Source organism: Helicoverpa zea, chromosome 27, assembly GCF_022581195.2.
Source record: "Helicoverpa zea isolate HzStark_Cry1AcR chromosome 27, ilHelZeax1.1, whole genome shotgun sequence".
Lineage (NCBI taxonomy): Eukaryota > Metazoa > Arthropoda > Insecta > Lepidoptera > Noctuidae > Helicoverpa > Helicoverpa zea.
The window spans coordinates 2,228,324-2,244,446 of NC_061478.1; the positions used below are offsets into that span (position 1 = coordinate 2,228,324).

General features: G+C 36.8%; 1 protein-coding gene across 3 annotated transcripts in view; it reads left to right on the plus strand.

Annotated features, from left to right (window-relative positions):
* The window catches only part of LOC124643292 (transcription factor CP2), a 57,785-nt gene extending 42,441 nt beyond the window's left edge, over positions 1–15,344 (plus strand). For all 3 annotated transcript variants that reach the window (XM_047182214.1, XM_047182215.1, XM_047182216.1), the window contains 7 exons: positions 9,343–9,404; positions 9,821–9,866; positions 10,997–11,084; positions 11,495–11,610; positions 12,211–12,285; positions 14,412–14,541; positions 15,080–15,344. In XM_047182214.1, the coding sequence (XP_047038170.1) occupies positions 9,343–9,404; positions 9,821–9,866; positions 10,997–11,084; positions 11,495–11,610; positions 12,211–12,285; positions 14,412–14,541; positions 15,080–15,232 (670 nt within the window). In that variant the 3' untranslated portion in view covers positions 15,233–15,344. The remainder of the gene's footprint in view (positions 1–9,342; positions 9,405–9,820; positions 9,867–10,996; positions 11,085–11,494; positions 11,611–12,210; positions 12,286–14,411; positions 14,542–15,079) is intronic.
* The last annotated feature ends 779 nt before the right edge of the window (positions 15,345–16,123 follow it).

The following is a 16,123-nucleotide window of genomic DNA, read 5'->3' on the forward strand; positions in this document are numbered from 1 at the left end:
AGTCTAACCTTTTAATCAAGTCGTTTTACTCCTCTCATATTCTAGTTAGTAAGTTCCCCATCAAGTACCAAAGTTAATAAAGAAAGTTCAATGACTTTTGAACCTTTGCTCTGAAACCATCAAGCGTCAACACAAACATTTCATTATGCAATACGATTCTAAAACCGCATCGCTAATCCGGTGCTATTTCTGTCCTGTTCTTGCGTTTAGTGTACTCTGTAGTAATCTATAGTGGCACGGTTCGTGATTCGCTACGTATAAAGTCCACCATTTTGTTACAAAAATGTCAAAGTCCTGTTAAGCAGTACCTACATGGCCTCCTAGGCTGAACTGTGAGATGATATACCAAAAAAGAAAAATGTAATATTATAAGCGGAAACATTTCTTTGTTTGCAGCCTAAACGCTCCGAAACTACTGAACTGATTTGAAAAATTCTTTTACTGTTGCAAAGTTACATTATCCCCAAGTAACTTAGGCTATATATTATTTCCACCTATTTAACGACTGCAAAAATCATCAAATGATTTTTGCAGTCGTTAAAAAAAAAACGACTGCAAAAATCCCGCTGTGGGTTAGCAGCGGTGAGGGAGTGTCAGACTCTTACTGACTAAAAACCGTCGTGTTCCGTCGTAGGCCTTTTTATGTGCTAGGGCCGCTGTATCTCTTTCGAACAACCCGCAGCCCGCTTATGCAATACCTGTGTTCTAGTTACGTGCTGAGTACATTTTCATGCGATTACGATCTCACTTCGAGGTACGTTTAGATGGTTAAGGCGCACCATTTAAGGACCCTCACGTATTTGGGAAAAGACTAGGCAAAGAACAAGTAATGTTCGACCCGTAATGTAATCCTGAAAGCTCCAAAACTGATCCGGTTACGGGAAAAGTTCCAACGGGACGGAAGCACAGCTAGTGAAGCATAGATAGTGAGCCGATTACATGGTTTTCACCCGGAAAAAATCAGTTCCCTTATAATATAAGTAAACTTCCAGCAAACGTCTAGAAACACAAAGTCAGATATATCAACCAAACGAACTGATAGACGTATAATTGCCACACCAGTTTTGGGAGTTTAAACTGCAAATGGCCGACGAAAAATCAGCTTAAATCCAGTTTACACATAAAAAATGCAATTTGCCGCTTGCATGCAGCTCGGACGCGTATCCACTAAGGATTGCTACCAAGACAGTTGGAGATCACAATTTATTGCTTTGAAACCACTTGTTAGGCCAGATGCCTATTCAAATGCAGATGGTCATATATTGGCATATGCTAAGTTCAGGAATGTTCAGGAATTCTTTCATGCTGTTGATTAACGCAATTTACTATTTAAATCTTAAAATAGAAGATTTAGATATCATTAGCTGTTATCCCCAGATAATACATAACTTAATACGTCTTGGCTTATTTTATTTGAACTCAAAATTACTTTTTTACTCAGTTTTCAGAATGTGGTTAAACTACAAAAGCGTGACGTACCTACTTACGAGTACTTTCTATATTTTAATAGACAGTCGAAAGGAATACCATAATTGCGTCTTAATCCCAAACTTCAGCACGAATATTTAAAAAATTACTCTTATAAACAAAAGAAAGAAAACAAATTGTATCAGAATGTTGTTTTCACAAACAATGCAATGACGAGGTGTTGTAACACTTGACTAAGATCAGATCCGCCGTTATATCTTGGAATTCCGCCAGCTCATTGCAGATTGTTGAAAAACTGTTTTTCTTTTTTTGTAATGTTGTTTGTTTTTCTTGATAGCGAGATATTGTTGTAAGCATTTCTTGGCTTTAAAACGTTACACCGTTAGACGTTGTTTACGGTTTTTTTTCTGAAGTTCTTTTTTACTACAGTCGAAAAAGTATTCTGTTTAGATCTTTGCGGGCGCAGTAAAAGATTGCAGTAAGATGCATTGTTTTTTAATCTGCGTAAAACTACATATTTAATCAATTATTTTATTTTGGATTTATGTTACATTGTAAAAACTGTATTTAAATCATGATAGTTTTCTTTAAAAAAACGGTTCATATATACAATTTTCAGAATTTACATATGATAATACCAGACCATCACAGACATCAATAATAATATAAGCCTCTACTACTAATTACCTTCACATCGTCAGTTACAACGCATAACCGATTATACTTCGGCCGTTCAGAGAATGCGTTCCTGACACCTATCAGTTAGTCACGACTAGTGATGGGCACAACATAACACTGAGTTCGTTACCGTTCCTTCAAAATGAACCGCCGCATTATTTTAAGATTATTTTCGTTTTAAATTGGCGGAATCATTTGTTTTATATTTTAGTTATTTAAGTGGAAACCAAAAAAAGGTAATATTCATATAATAAAATTGTTTTATTTATTCTTTGTTACAAGTACATTGAATTGAATGTGCGAACAGAATATTAATCAGACTCCGATTTGCTTGAGGAGGTGGTGTCTTCATCATCATCTTCGCCTACATGTATAATTATATTATTATCAATAACAGAATCAATCCTGATATCTCGGTCTAACAAAAGCCGGGTAATCAAATAAAAACAGATCGAAAACACTTGAAAAACGTGGTCTATGCGCACGAAACGACAACGGACGACTGTTTTAGCGTCACAAAATGGCGGCCCATAACGCCATTTGGGGTTACCATTTTTAATCTAAGTATAAAAATGCGGTTTGGTCATAGTTTTATTTTTATATTTCATAAACGTTATAATTAAGTCTTATAGTCCATTATTTTCCAATTCTTAAAAAGAAAATCAAAACGTATTATTTTATATTATAACTGTATAAGAACAGATTACGATACTTGCCTGTTATTTTTAGCACAGCACTACAAAATATAAACCGCTGACATAACCTTGTAATAGCGCAGTATAGATTTAGAAAAATATTGTTTACCAAGTTATTTGACACTCAGTTTGGCACAAAATTATAACATTCATTGATTATTGATATAATAATGTTGTTTTAATGCTCCTCAATTGTTAAAACGGTAAACAACCAGCAAAAATATTTTTATCGTAACTGCAACGCCATTGCAAAGTTACGTCGTCAGTTCAATCGCGACGTGTCAGGAACGCATTCTCTGAATGGCCGAACTATAGTTTTCGCCACAAAGTCGCGTGAAGGTTGCGGTAACCAGAATAAACCACCAGCCAGTGGTTACAGGCACCCCTCGCTTCGCTAATTTATTGACACGACCGCGTTACGTGTCGCTAGTGATTATTGTTTTACTGCTAACTTAGATAACTAAGTATAGCTAAAAGAGTGTCGTAAAACTCCTTTCTAATGTTATTATTTAGTAGATATTTTTTTTAATAGCTCTTCAGTATAATGTCACGAACGCGATAGCAGGACTTAAATAAAATGTGCTTTTCGAAAAAAATTTGACGTCAGTTAATTGATTTGGGGTGTCATTTATAGATTATAGATCAAGACTTCGTTTTTTTTTTTGTTTTTTTTTTTCTAAATGTGAATCGTTAAAACCAAAACTCACACTTGCAAGTATCTAAATATTATAAAATAAGCGGAAACCAGTTAATTCCTAAAAAACACAATATAAAAAAATAAGAATAACATGCCAAATGTAAAACAACTTTTCAGCTGCTGAAAGTTAATCTGCCTTACACTATTAAAATTCCTGTTACTCTTAGAAACGTTAGAATATTCAGTGATTTATCTCCGTTAACGGCTGTCTCATCACTGTGACGGAAGATATTACTGATCTCGCGTTGTCTTAGGTCCGGTAGACACTATATTATCTGTATCAATAGTGTTGTTGTTTATAGTATCTATCTATTCTATACTAATATTATAAAGAATATATTTGTATCATTGTTTGTTTGTAATGGATAAACTCGAAAATTGTCCCGAGCAGCATTGGCCATATTTTGTCCTGGTAAGTTCAGTCCCCTACAGCTGTTACGGGGCGGGGGTGAAACCGCGGGATAACGGCTAGTTATACCTTATCCAGACTCCCTGATCATTTCCTTCAGATTCTAGGAAGCTGTGCCCTTAGAACTATATATAAGGAAAGAGAAGTCTAATACTAATATAAGGAAGCTGAATAGTTTTTATTTGCTTGCACGCGCTAATCCAAAGTTAGCCCATTTATTGAGGATATCTATACTTTGGCCACTTCTAACCCAGATGCCGTTCTCAAAATCCCATCTGTTGATTTACTTACTCGAGACAAAATGACATAAGTCCCTTACAAATAATATCAAATTCCATCTCTATTAAGCGAAACGAAAGACCTACCTACCATTTCTATTTCACCACCACCCTAAGGTAGACTGGCAGAGAACGCCTAAGGCGTTAAGTTAGCCGTTGTACAATGTGCAAGAAGTATTTTAAATAAATAAATTGTTAAGAACAGCACTAAAGTGAGCTATCAAATGACAGGTATAAATACTGTCGCAATCGATGACTCGTCAATAGGAAAGTTTTGTTTGTTTGTATGTCAATATGATGACATAAAACGGCTTATCTCATTGATACGATTTCGGTTCATCATAGTCATACTACTGATGCGTAGAAAGTGTGAACGTTTATTTATTTAGCCAACGACGCTCTGACGAGTAGTATTCGTATGGTTTCACCCGCATCCTGAGGGAATTGCTTTAATCTGATTAAAAGTGCCCTTTGTACTGGCTTTCAATCAGTCTTTGTAGGTACATATGTTCATCGCATTCAGTCACAGTCAGAAAATAAAATGCAAATAAGTGTAATTTTTCTAAGAAAAATCTTAAGGTTTTATTGTAATATGAATTTTCCGTAGCCATAATAACACTATTTCTAACTTACCCGTGTCGTCATGAAAAATTCCTAATTACCGCTATGTATAGTAAACACATTTATGAAATGCACAAATAAATCATCATCATCCCATTTCCTTTTCATTGTCCCACTGCAGGACACAGGCCTCTTCTCATACAGAGGAGGAATGAGCGCTAAAAACTATATTTTGCATTGGTTGCTATGTCATGTATCTAATGCAATTATCATTATATTGCGATTACATAACTATTAATTTTCTTCTAATCAGCGATATCGTAAGTAATTGATTTCGTTAGGAAAAAATGTCAAGTGTCTAGTAATTTTGAAAAATGGTGAACATTCCATACCTAACAATAACGATAACCAAACCATTTGAAACCATAACCAGCCGCGTACTTAACACTCATTGGTCAAATCGGCGATTTGACAACTGAAAATGATTCGGTTATCATTATACCTAGTTCAATGGTTCAACTCACAGTAAGTAATCAGTTCCTATCTATAATGAAATCTGCCCTAAATCTAAAATCTAAACATTTTACATTAGCTTCATATAAATTATGTCAAATATCAATCTCTTATCAAAAAAAAATTAGACAGATCGGTTAATGAAATTGAATTCATTATGAAGTATCATATCATCGTTAGATCGCAACGATATGTAGACAAAATACTCAACAGTTAATCTATTTTTAGCTCATTCATTGTGTTGTTATGGTCACGACCAATCATCACATTACCAACACATTTTTAAATTAAGCCATTGAATAATGTTCAATTCTTCAAGTGGGTACATATCATGCTAATTTTATCCATACTTCTTGGAAATAACCTATAGAATCGGGTTGCACAAACTGGATTGCATGAGCTCGCAATAAATTGACTCTCAATTGGGCGAAACCGAATGAAGCTAATATTATATCCGGTTTTATGCCGATCCGTCTAAGTTTTAAACTAATAGCACTTAGTTTTATAGAGCGCAAGCAATTAAAAACTTCCTACACACAAATCATTCCCGTAGTAGTTGAAAAAATCTGGTATAAATGACAAAAAAGTAGAATATATTAAACGTTCGCGATAAATTCCGATTCAAACGAAACTAAAAGGAAAACCGAATCGATACGACATAAACATACGTGTCACAGCACTACGATGCACCGACCCGAGCCGGCCGCAGCCTCTGCGAACCAATTCCAACCGGTTTTGATCCAATCGAGGTGCGCGCCTCACTCACGACCAATCAGCGGCCATTACGCCCAGTCGTTCGCGCTCCGTCGCCTGTCACGTACTCCTTTGTTTCTCGACGACACAATTATTTTCCGCTGCTAAATCGTTGATTATTTCACTGCAAATACTCGTACTAGTGTTATCCTGTGTGTTATAACGCATCGCTGATTGTAAACGACGTAATTCCCGATCGAAATTGTAATTTCTGCGGGCAGTTCGCTGACCAAATATGTTGGACAAGTAAAAAGGTGCTGCGAACGGTATAAGGACTTTCAGCCTTGTGTTGTGGTGTACATAGTGCGAATATAATCGTGACAAATGGTTGTTGAAGCGAGCTGGGGGCCAGCTATGGTGGTTGCACGCGGGCGGGCGTACCGTGTCGGATCTGGTGCATTCATCTTCTTCAACCTGACGAGGCAGGACTATAGCTGACGAGTAAGATGCTCGTGCTCGAGCAGAGACTAAGTGCGCGGCACCTGGGCCGTGGGGTTGTGCTCAGTGCTCGCTTTTTGCACGGCGTGGAGGCCCGAGGCTGGCGGATGAAGTTTTCCCTCCTTAAAGCCGAGGTTGAGATCGAAGCTGACCCGGCGACGTATAGGGAACTAGCAAGGAGGCTGAATGCGGCTAATGTTCACGTCAGACCCGCTCGACGACCGAGATTGCTGTAAATATACACTTTTTTCCTTGTATTTCGTGTTAGAAACATCTGGGTCGTTTCTATGCTCATTATTAACGTATTTTTAGGTTGTTTTTCTTGTTAGAATGTCATAAATGTGTCAAATCTTTTTACCCTTTTTAGCAGTGTTTGTTTTGGTTTTCTTCCATACAGTTACATTGACCTGATATCTTGTAAATCTGCCTAAAACTAGATATTTGACAACATAGAAACTGGTTTAGCACTTGAAACCAGATTTGTCATGTCAGATTTCAGACATCTATGTCTACATAACACAATATCAATGGGTAGATATTTTGTGTAGGTTGTATACCAGTCTTACCAAGGAGTATTGGGTTGCCTGGGTAACTGGGTTGAGGAGGTCAGAGAGGCAGTCACTCTTTGGAACTCGGCTGCATCCAGTTAGACTGGAAGCAACCCCAACGTTGTCATAATGAACCAATAGGTATTATAAACAGTAAAGTTTGTCCATAGTGGGTAGCCTCTGAAACCATAGTCAATATAATAGATCAAACTAGACTTTAGCACAATCCTTGAAAAGAGAAAGTACTAAAATCATAGTTTTTATGATGTAACTTCTGTACAGTTATTGTTTAAACTTCTAACAGTCCAGTTTTAGGTTTTATTCCTACATTTTAGTCATTGATATCCAAAATATATTAAGATAGTCCTTTAACTTCAAAAAAGCTTCATTAGTAATTTATTTTTAACTGAACTTCTGTATGTGACACTATAGCTCTTAAACGGATAAACTGATTTGGATGCAGTATTTTGTAATTAAAGTCAGTGTACCCCTCGGATATATTTTCATCAAAATCGGTTCCACCTATTCATAGTTATTATTTATTTTTCATAAGACATAGTACAAAACCCTTCAACAAAATATTTATGTTAGGATAGTACAGACATATTGTCCATGTGACCTGCATCATTTGATTTGACCCTGAAGTCAATCAATTTGACCTGCATTCGTTCTGGTATTTTTGGTTCATTAGATACATACTCCTACTGCTATCGAAGGTATCAGGCAGATCTTGTGCTTATTTATTTTTTGAAATTATAGAACAAATCTCCTTCATGTTCATATATCCAAATTTTATCCTTTTTTATATTGTACATATCTAGCTTCCACCAGCAGTTTCATTGTACATCCCATGGGGATTACTCTGCGCATCTATATAAAAAGTAGCCTATAGCCATCCTCGATAAATTGGCTATCTAACACTGTAACAATTTTCAAAATTGCTTCAGTTGATCCAGAATGATTTACAATCGTTTCAGCCATTTTTAGTATGAAAGCATAACAAACAAACGTACTTTTGCAATTATAATATTACTTTACACTTAAGCAGATATGTTATAAGCCTCTTTCATAACCATGTTCAGTTTTATTCATATCCTTATCAGAAAATAGATTATACATATACTATTATTATCTCTTATTTATTTCCTGAATTACAATGACTATACTGAGTACAGTACACCATCTATACACCACTTGAGTAGGCGCTTAACTAAAGGCAGAATCTTGATTAGACTTTTTACAAAAATACACACAAATGAACTAGGTGCCTACTGCTAAAAATAATGATTCAATCGATTAATTTTTAAGATTTGCATGTCAATGGTACTAATATAGGTTTTAGTCTATTTGTTTTGTTACTAACACAGTGGATCTCCGATGTCTTACTGAATAAATTAAGCTATTTTAGCCACATTTTATTTATAAACTGTGTTTTTCGTTTTATGTAAAAAGTCATATCAAGATTGCTTATCTTTACTTTAGTGCCTACTCAAATGAATTATAGAGTTATTTTATCTACAAAAACAACGTTTACTATAATTGAGGTCAATTATTACATTTTCAAATTGCGTAATTTGATTGATAACTGACCTACCTTAATTTTTACTTTTGCTGTAACTAGTTTCTATCTGCGGTTTCACCCCAGGGCAACTTCTTCCCATACCGGGATAAAATATAGCCTATGTCTCTCGTGAAGAGTGTAGCTTTCCAACAGTGAAATAGTTTTTCAAATTGGTTGAGAAGTTTCAACGCCTTTTACACACAAACAAAAAAATATATATTATTACACTAGCTTTCGCCAGCGGTTTCAACCGCGTCCCGATATAACTGCTTCTCTTAGCCGGATGGTGACAAAATCGTATGTCCTTTTCCCGGGTCCAAGCTACCTCCCCTCTAATTTTGAGCTTAATCGGTCAATCCGTTCACGAGTGATGGCGTGACCAAGGAATATAGGGATTCATTTTTAGGGTTCCGTACCCAAAGGGTAAAACGGGACCCTATTGTTTTCGCTCCTCTGTCCGTCCGTTCGTCTGTCACCAGGCTGTATCTCATGAACCGTGATAGTTAGAGAGTTGAAATTTTCACAGATGATGTATTTCTGTTGCCGCTATAACAACAAATACTGAAAACTAGAATAAAATAAATATTTCGAGGGGCTCCCATACAACAAACGTGATTTTTTTGCTCATTTTTGCTCGATATCCATAAATATATATAGAATATTAGTTTGGATGGTACGGAACCCTACGTGCGCGAGTCCGACTCGCACTTGGCCGGTTTTTATAGATATGATATTAGTATGATGATGATTTAATATTAAATAAAATATTTTTCTTTGTTGCAGTGTGGCCCCCAAGGCTGTAGCGAGCCCAATAGTGGTCAACAAACCAGTTCTACCACACAATGGTAAGACTTATATAACATCTAGACATATCTTACTTCTAGGAAGTTCATAATTGCAGCGAGAGAACTATAATCACTGTGCCCAAATGCTGTGCCTATAGCTGTAGCTACATATCAATGAATAATTTCATCAAAATCCGTCCAGTAATTTTACGGAAATTGTACCGTCAACCTGAATAACGGGCAATATGGTATTGCTTCCATTTGCCCATGTCTAAAAGCATAATATGCTCGTAAAATTAGGATAAGGGTAGGACGATAAATGAAATTGCTCAATACTGCAAAACTTTTTTTTGGTCTACGCCATAGCTGGGCAAAGGCCTTCCGGTAGCCTTCCATCTTTTTCTAACCGTCGCTGTTTCTGTCCAAATCTTCTCTCTTCTCAATCGCCTAAACGAATTTTGTTTATTTTGTTTCAGCAATTCTTGCCGCCAATAATCAAATGAAGCCGTCTTATTGCCAAGAGTAAGTATTTTTTAAATTACCAACTACCTTATTTCCACGGTTTCACCCGCATCCCTAAAGAGAAAGTCTCTTCCCGTACATGGACAAAAAGTAGCCTATGTGTTATTCTATGTATAGAGCCAAGTTTCATCAAAATCCATTAACCCATTTTTGCGTAAAAGAATACTCAAACTAATTTTATTTTTTTTTTCAAATTGGCCTATAAAAGCTCTTTCGAAACGTCAAACGGCAAGAACCGGCAAGAAACTCCATGGACACTCTTTTTAAAAGAAAATAAAATTAATAACAGACCTCCCCACTCAGAGACATTTAATGGTTACTGAAGCCAATCCTTAGTGAAGGATTTGTATGACATTCCGTCACTAAGGAGTGACTTAAGTAATCATTAAATGTCTCTGAGTGGGGAGGTTTGTCACACATACGATCTTTCGCTTTTTAGCGTGATTAGAGTTTTTCAAACTCCCATCTAAATCTTCCTACTCAAATAAAACGAAGCAAGGAAAACCAGTTTTTTCAAGATACACATACAAATAAAAAGATACTGTTTATACCGGGCTGTGCCTGAAGGCCGTTTGCAAACATAAATAAATATAGATTTTGGCAGCCTCTATTATCTGTGCAGTGTTTGTATTGTTTGGGAATCGAAAGTGAAGAGAAAAATTTTTATTAGACTAGCATCTGTCAGCGGTTTTGCTTGCTTGGGAAGTACTTCGCTCACAAGTTAAAGCATATAGCTTCTTTGATGAATGCTCTTCCTAATACTGAAAAGTTTTCAAGTCTGTTCTGTAGTTCCAAAGATTAGCAGGTAGTTTTATTTCTCGCAGTTTCACCCGTGTCCCATGGGAGCCACTTCCCGTGCCCGGACAACATATATCTTATGTCATTCTGCGGTAATGTAGCTTTCCAACTGTGAAAGAATTTTTCAAATCTTTTCTGTAGTTTCGGAGCGTTTAGGGTTCGAGCAAACTAATTCTTTAGCTTTAGCAAACCATTATAGACGCATAGATTTATTTTATTACTTTATTTAAATTTATAGACAAACAACAAGATGTTTCCTCTATATAATATATTAGTACAGAAGTATACACTCTATTATTAATTATATAATGTAATTAACTATTTGTCCCTAGTAACGACGTGAAAGTGAACTCGCCTCCGTGCCACTCGCCCGGAGCCATATTGCCTGACCTACCGCAACCCGCCGAAGACCCGGAGAAGGTGAGAAACCTTGTAGTTTTGGTTACAATTTCATTCTAATTTACTTCAGCCCGCAGTTTCCCTAGGGTTCTACTACCCTAATTATAACCTACTCTAATTATTACCTTTAATCAAAATCAGTTCAGCCTGACAAACTGAAAAGCCCACAGTCTTAGGTACTAGCAGTTCCCGCGGTTGCATCTGTATTATCCAGCGATTTGTCAAACAGCGCTTTTCAGTACGCCATTATTTCATAAGAAAATTACGGTTGAAAGTTGATTTTTATTATATTTTTGAAATAAAATCATATATTTAACTTGAAATATGACTATAGGATTTTGAATTTGGGCTGGTCTTCTTTACAGCAATGTATGTGTTTAATTTTATATTTTGTAAAAATGTTCTTCTGAAACTTCATCCTATCTACACAGAGCTCCGGCCTATCAAAGGAAGCCACCTCGTCTGAGACGCAGGCGTGGCTCGCGCGTCACCGCTTCGCGCATCACGCCGCTACCTTCACCAACTTCTCCGGAGCTGATCTGCTCAGGTAATGCCTGAAAATATATAAGTTAGTTGATAAATCATGTAAAGTTAAAAGTGAAAATTCAAACAAACCAGAGGTGCAGCTACGGCCGATTTCATGCAGTCGCGGCATTTGCTAGCATTCAAAACTTAGCTTAACTTAACTTTGCAAAAACTGGTTGTATTTCTTTCAATCACAAAACATAAATTGACTTTGACATTATGACATGCCTTTTTAATACAGAATTATTATGTAATGCTGAGTATCGTTTTTAGGGATCCGTAACCAAAGGTTAAAACGGGACCCTATTGTTTTCGCTCCTCTGTCCGTCCGTCCGTCTGTCTGTCTGTCACCAGGCTGTACCTCATTAACCGTTATCGTTAGAGAGTTGAAATTTTCACAGATGATGTATTTCTCACTTACAATCACGTTTTTTGTATGGGATACAACAAACGTGATTTTTTTATTAATATTATTTTATAAATAATGGTACGTAACCCTTCCTTCGTGCGCGAGTCCGACTCACACATGGCTGATTTTTTACAAACTGTTTAAGTGATCATTTCCTTTAAATATTATTATATAAGTAAGTTCCTATTTAACTTTATTAACATTTGTGTGCAGGTTGTCCCGTGACGATATCATACAAATCTGCGGCCTGGCAGACGGTATTCGCCTATTCAACGCTCTGCATGCCAAGTAAGTGTTATCTACTAATCTATACTAATATTATAAAGCTGAAGAGTTTGTTTGTTTGTTTGATCGCGCTAATCTCAGGAACTACTGGTCCGATTTGAAAATTTATTTCAGTGTTAAATATTTCATTTATCGAGGAATGCTGTAGGCTACTTTTTATCCCGGTACGGGAAGTAGTTTCCACGGGATGCGGGTGAAACCGCTGGCAGAAGCTAGTTATTCATAAACTTGCCCAGCCATTTCCCGACTGTGTTAGAGGGCTGGTTTCCGGTCTAACCGGGTGCTTCTGAGTACCTACCAGTGTGCCAATCTGACCTCAACCCAGTTACGCGCGCAACCCGATACGTACCCATGGGTGCGACTAGTCGTCGGACATTCTGGCTTCTGACTGTCCGTAACTTGTCATGGCGTGGACGGTCACCCATCCGTGGGCCGACCGCGCTGCGCCAAAAGTAGCTTAACCTTATGATCAAAATCAGTTCACAAATATCGGAGAAAATAACAAATAAAATATACATAAAAAACATAGATCTTTAAAAATAAAAAAATATGTAATAAATTACTTTTAATGAAAACGCCAGGCAGATTGAGTTAAAGAAACAAATAGTGTATTCTATTTGAGTGACAAGCCACTAGCAGCCAATTTGGTACACTTTCAAACCACAGAAATAGCTTTCGTGACTAGATTACATTTATACGCGTCTAAATCTAGACTGTCTTCATTGTGGTGCCAAAATATCTACGCGTTATAATTGTAATTAATTTTATTGTGAATGTTAAGACAGGTCATGTTTGGGGTCACTTATACTAAACTTACTCGCGTCTCGCGGGAAAAATAATTGGGAGCCTACAGCCTTGCTCTATAATGGGCTATCTCACACTGAAAGATTTTTTTTAATGGGACGTTCAAGCAAATAAATATACAAACGAACTCTTTAGCTTTGTAATATTCTTTATAATGATTCTTATGTAGAGTGAACCAACTCGAATATTTTCTTAACTATTGCACTTGAATTTTCATGTATAGTGCCTAGGAATGAAATTTTCATATAGGTATAGTACAGTAAACATAATGATTCATAACAAATCTGGCGCCAAAAATATGATGTTTATTCGCGTTTCTCGAAATCTATTTGAATGGACTTTTTTTATTGTGTCCTTCATTAATTTATAATGGGTATAATTTAGGCGATCACCAAAAATATTTTTAAGACTCTAAGCTGAGGCACCAAATAAAATAAACAACTCCAAAAAAAATAAATTGACTTTATTAAAAGGGCACTAAAGTATATAATATTATGATCCAAAAAAAATAAAATAACATCAGAAAAATCGCAAATCTCGCACAAATATTATTTTTGGTTCCCAAAATGGATTAATGGTCACCAAATTCTATCCAACTAAAAGATTAATATTACTACCAAAATCAAAGTTAGTGACGAAAACGAATCGCTGCAAAACCGACTCCACGTAGTCTTGTCTGCCCTACCCCTAGAGTGCAATTCAAATCCGCGTAGGCGCAGAGGGGCGAGGCGGCCTGCGAGCTGAGGCGCAGGTAGTTTTTAAGGCTCGCCGCCGCGGCTGAGGCTGGCCGGCTGAGCCGGCCAGCAAGCCGAAGCTGCGGTGGTGAGCGTGAAAACCATCTGCGACGATAAGCTCGCATGGGACCGCCGGAGCCCCGCAGTGCCGGAGCCGTGACAGAAGCCATGCTTGCTGCATGTTTCGTGCTTACATTTTACTACTGAGTTACACACAAATTCATATAACAATAAATAAGCGACGTACGTTTGGGAACCCCAGTATATTAATTGGTATTTGGGAAATATTCTAGCGATCGTTAGCTTTTTTAGTCTAACAAAAATGACCAAATTAGGAGTCATGGTATTACATAATTGGTAACATCTAAGTAGTGACAATATATAATATTTGGTCTAAAGTGTATTTTAAAGGCGTCCATATATTTTTTTAGTAGTCAATAATACGAAAAAATGGTTTTACCTAATAATATTTTTGGAAACGTTATTTGGTGACCATTTATCCATTTTGGTAACCGTTTAGAATTTTTTTGGTAGTAAAATAGGTACTTTTTTGGGTGGTGTTTAAACACAAGCCATTTATAATTGTTACAGACGTATAGAACCCCGACTGACAGTATACGTCTGTGCTGCCGGTAGCAACATCTACAGCGCACTATATCTTCACGCGTGTAGAGCCCAGGAGCTACTGCACAAGCTCAACTCGCTGCTGCATGCTTCCAAGGTAATTATACCATCCGGCTAGCTGCTTCCCAAGTGTGGAGGTAACCAGTCTTGCTGTGGCCTGCTGAGTGTAGTTATCGGCACGGATAATGAGCTCTCGGCGGAAGAGTGGGGATCGCTTTGCGCACTGTACACTTAAGGCAATAAAGCAATAAATCACTTCTGCGCAGGTGAAGGTCAGGGCTCAATATCCTTGCCGATGATTATACCAGTGTGTCGCAAGGATTTAGAGTCTGTCTGGTCTACTCAACCCAGTTACTAGAGCAAACCTCAGGTAAGACTGGTTGTCACACTTTCTGGCTTCTGACTACCCGTAACGACTGCCAAGGATGTTCAATGACAGCCGGGACCTACAGTTTAACGTGCCATCCGAAAGTATATACAAACTTAGGGTACTTGCCTGACCTGAAATCGAACCCACGCACTCATACTTGAGAGGTTGTTTCTTTACCCACTAGGCCACCACAATTTAGCTCCTCACATATTGTAAAGAAAAATTTTACTTTAATTAATTATTTAACACACAATTTCTCCCACAGGAATGCGAGTCGGTCCTAGTGTCTGGCCCCAACGGCGCTCGCGTCCGTCTGACGGACGAACTTGTCCGACACATGCCGGACAACTCGACCTACCGACTGGAGCGGTTGGACGACTGCGGCGCGTTGCTGCTCTGTGCTACTAATAATAATTAAATTATATATGTATAAAGTGATGAACTACTCGTCAAGAACAATGTCAGGTTTCGGCCCACCCAATCAACTTTTAAAACTAAATTCTCACGGACACAAAGTTATTTACTACAACAATTTAAATATAAAATACTAACTTATTATAAAATATTTAATTGTTATCTAGAACTATTAAAAAAAAATAAAACATTTGAATAAGTAATTATTTTGTTTATCGAGTTCAGGTTTTTCGTTTTAATAATTTGGAATAATTTGGTTTAGAGAAGTTCAATGCAAAAGTGGAAAACATAGAAAAGCTTCTGACATTAAACTACACAAATAACTGTAAGAATTTTCACTGTACATGAAATATTTTTATTGAGCCTAAGTTACTATGGACGTCTGACATTGTTCTTTAAAATCTGTGCGAGCAAAAATAGATTTGAAATTTTTCACAGAAATTTTGGTACTACCTTTCATAGGTATCACCAAAATACTCATCTATAATAAAAAAAACAATATGTCACTTCTTTGTAATTGTATAACTCAAGAACGGGCTCACCTAGCCAAACTAAATGCTTTGTTCAGGCTATTTAGTAGATGGTTTATTTATGTTAAGTTTGCATAAAATTGGTCGAGCGGTTCTTCATTTATCACATTTTTTGGTAATTGGTAGATTGCAAATTGGTGGACTTTATATGTAGCGAAGCACGTACCGCTGGCCACTATTTTGATAAATATTTTAAAAAATCTATGTATTTTAACCAACTAATTCATATTTGTCTTGAACGAGTAGTTTAATCAGCCCTACAGTATTTAAGTGGGCTAAACCAAAAAGTTTTACTGCTGAGACAAGATTATTTACCAAATAAGTTTTCCTATGTAGGAATATATAATACTTGGACTTTGAAATGT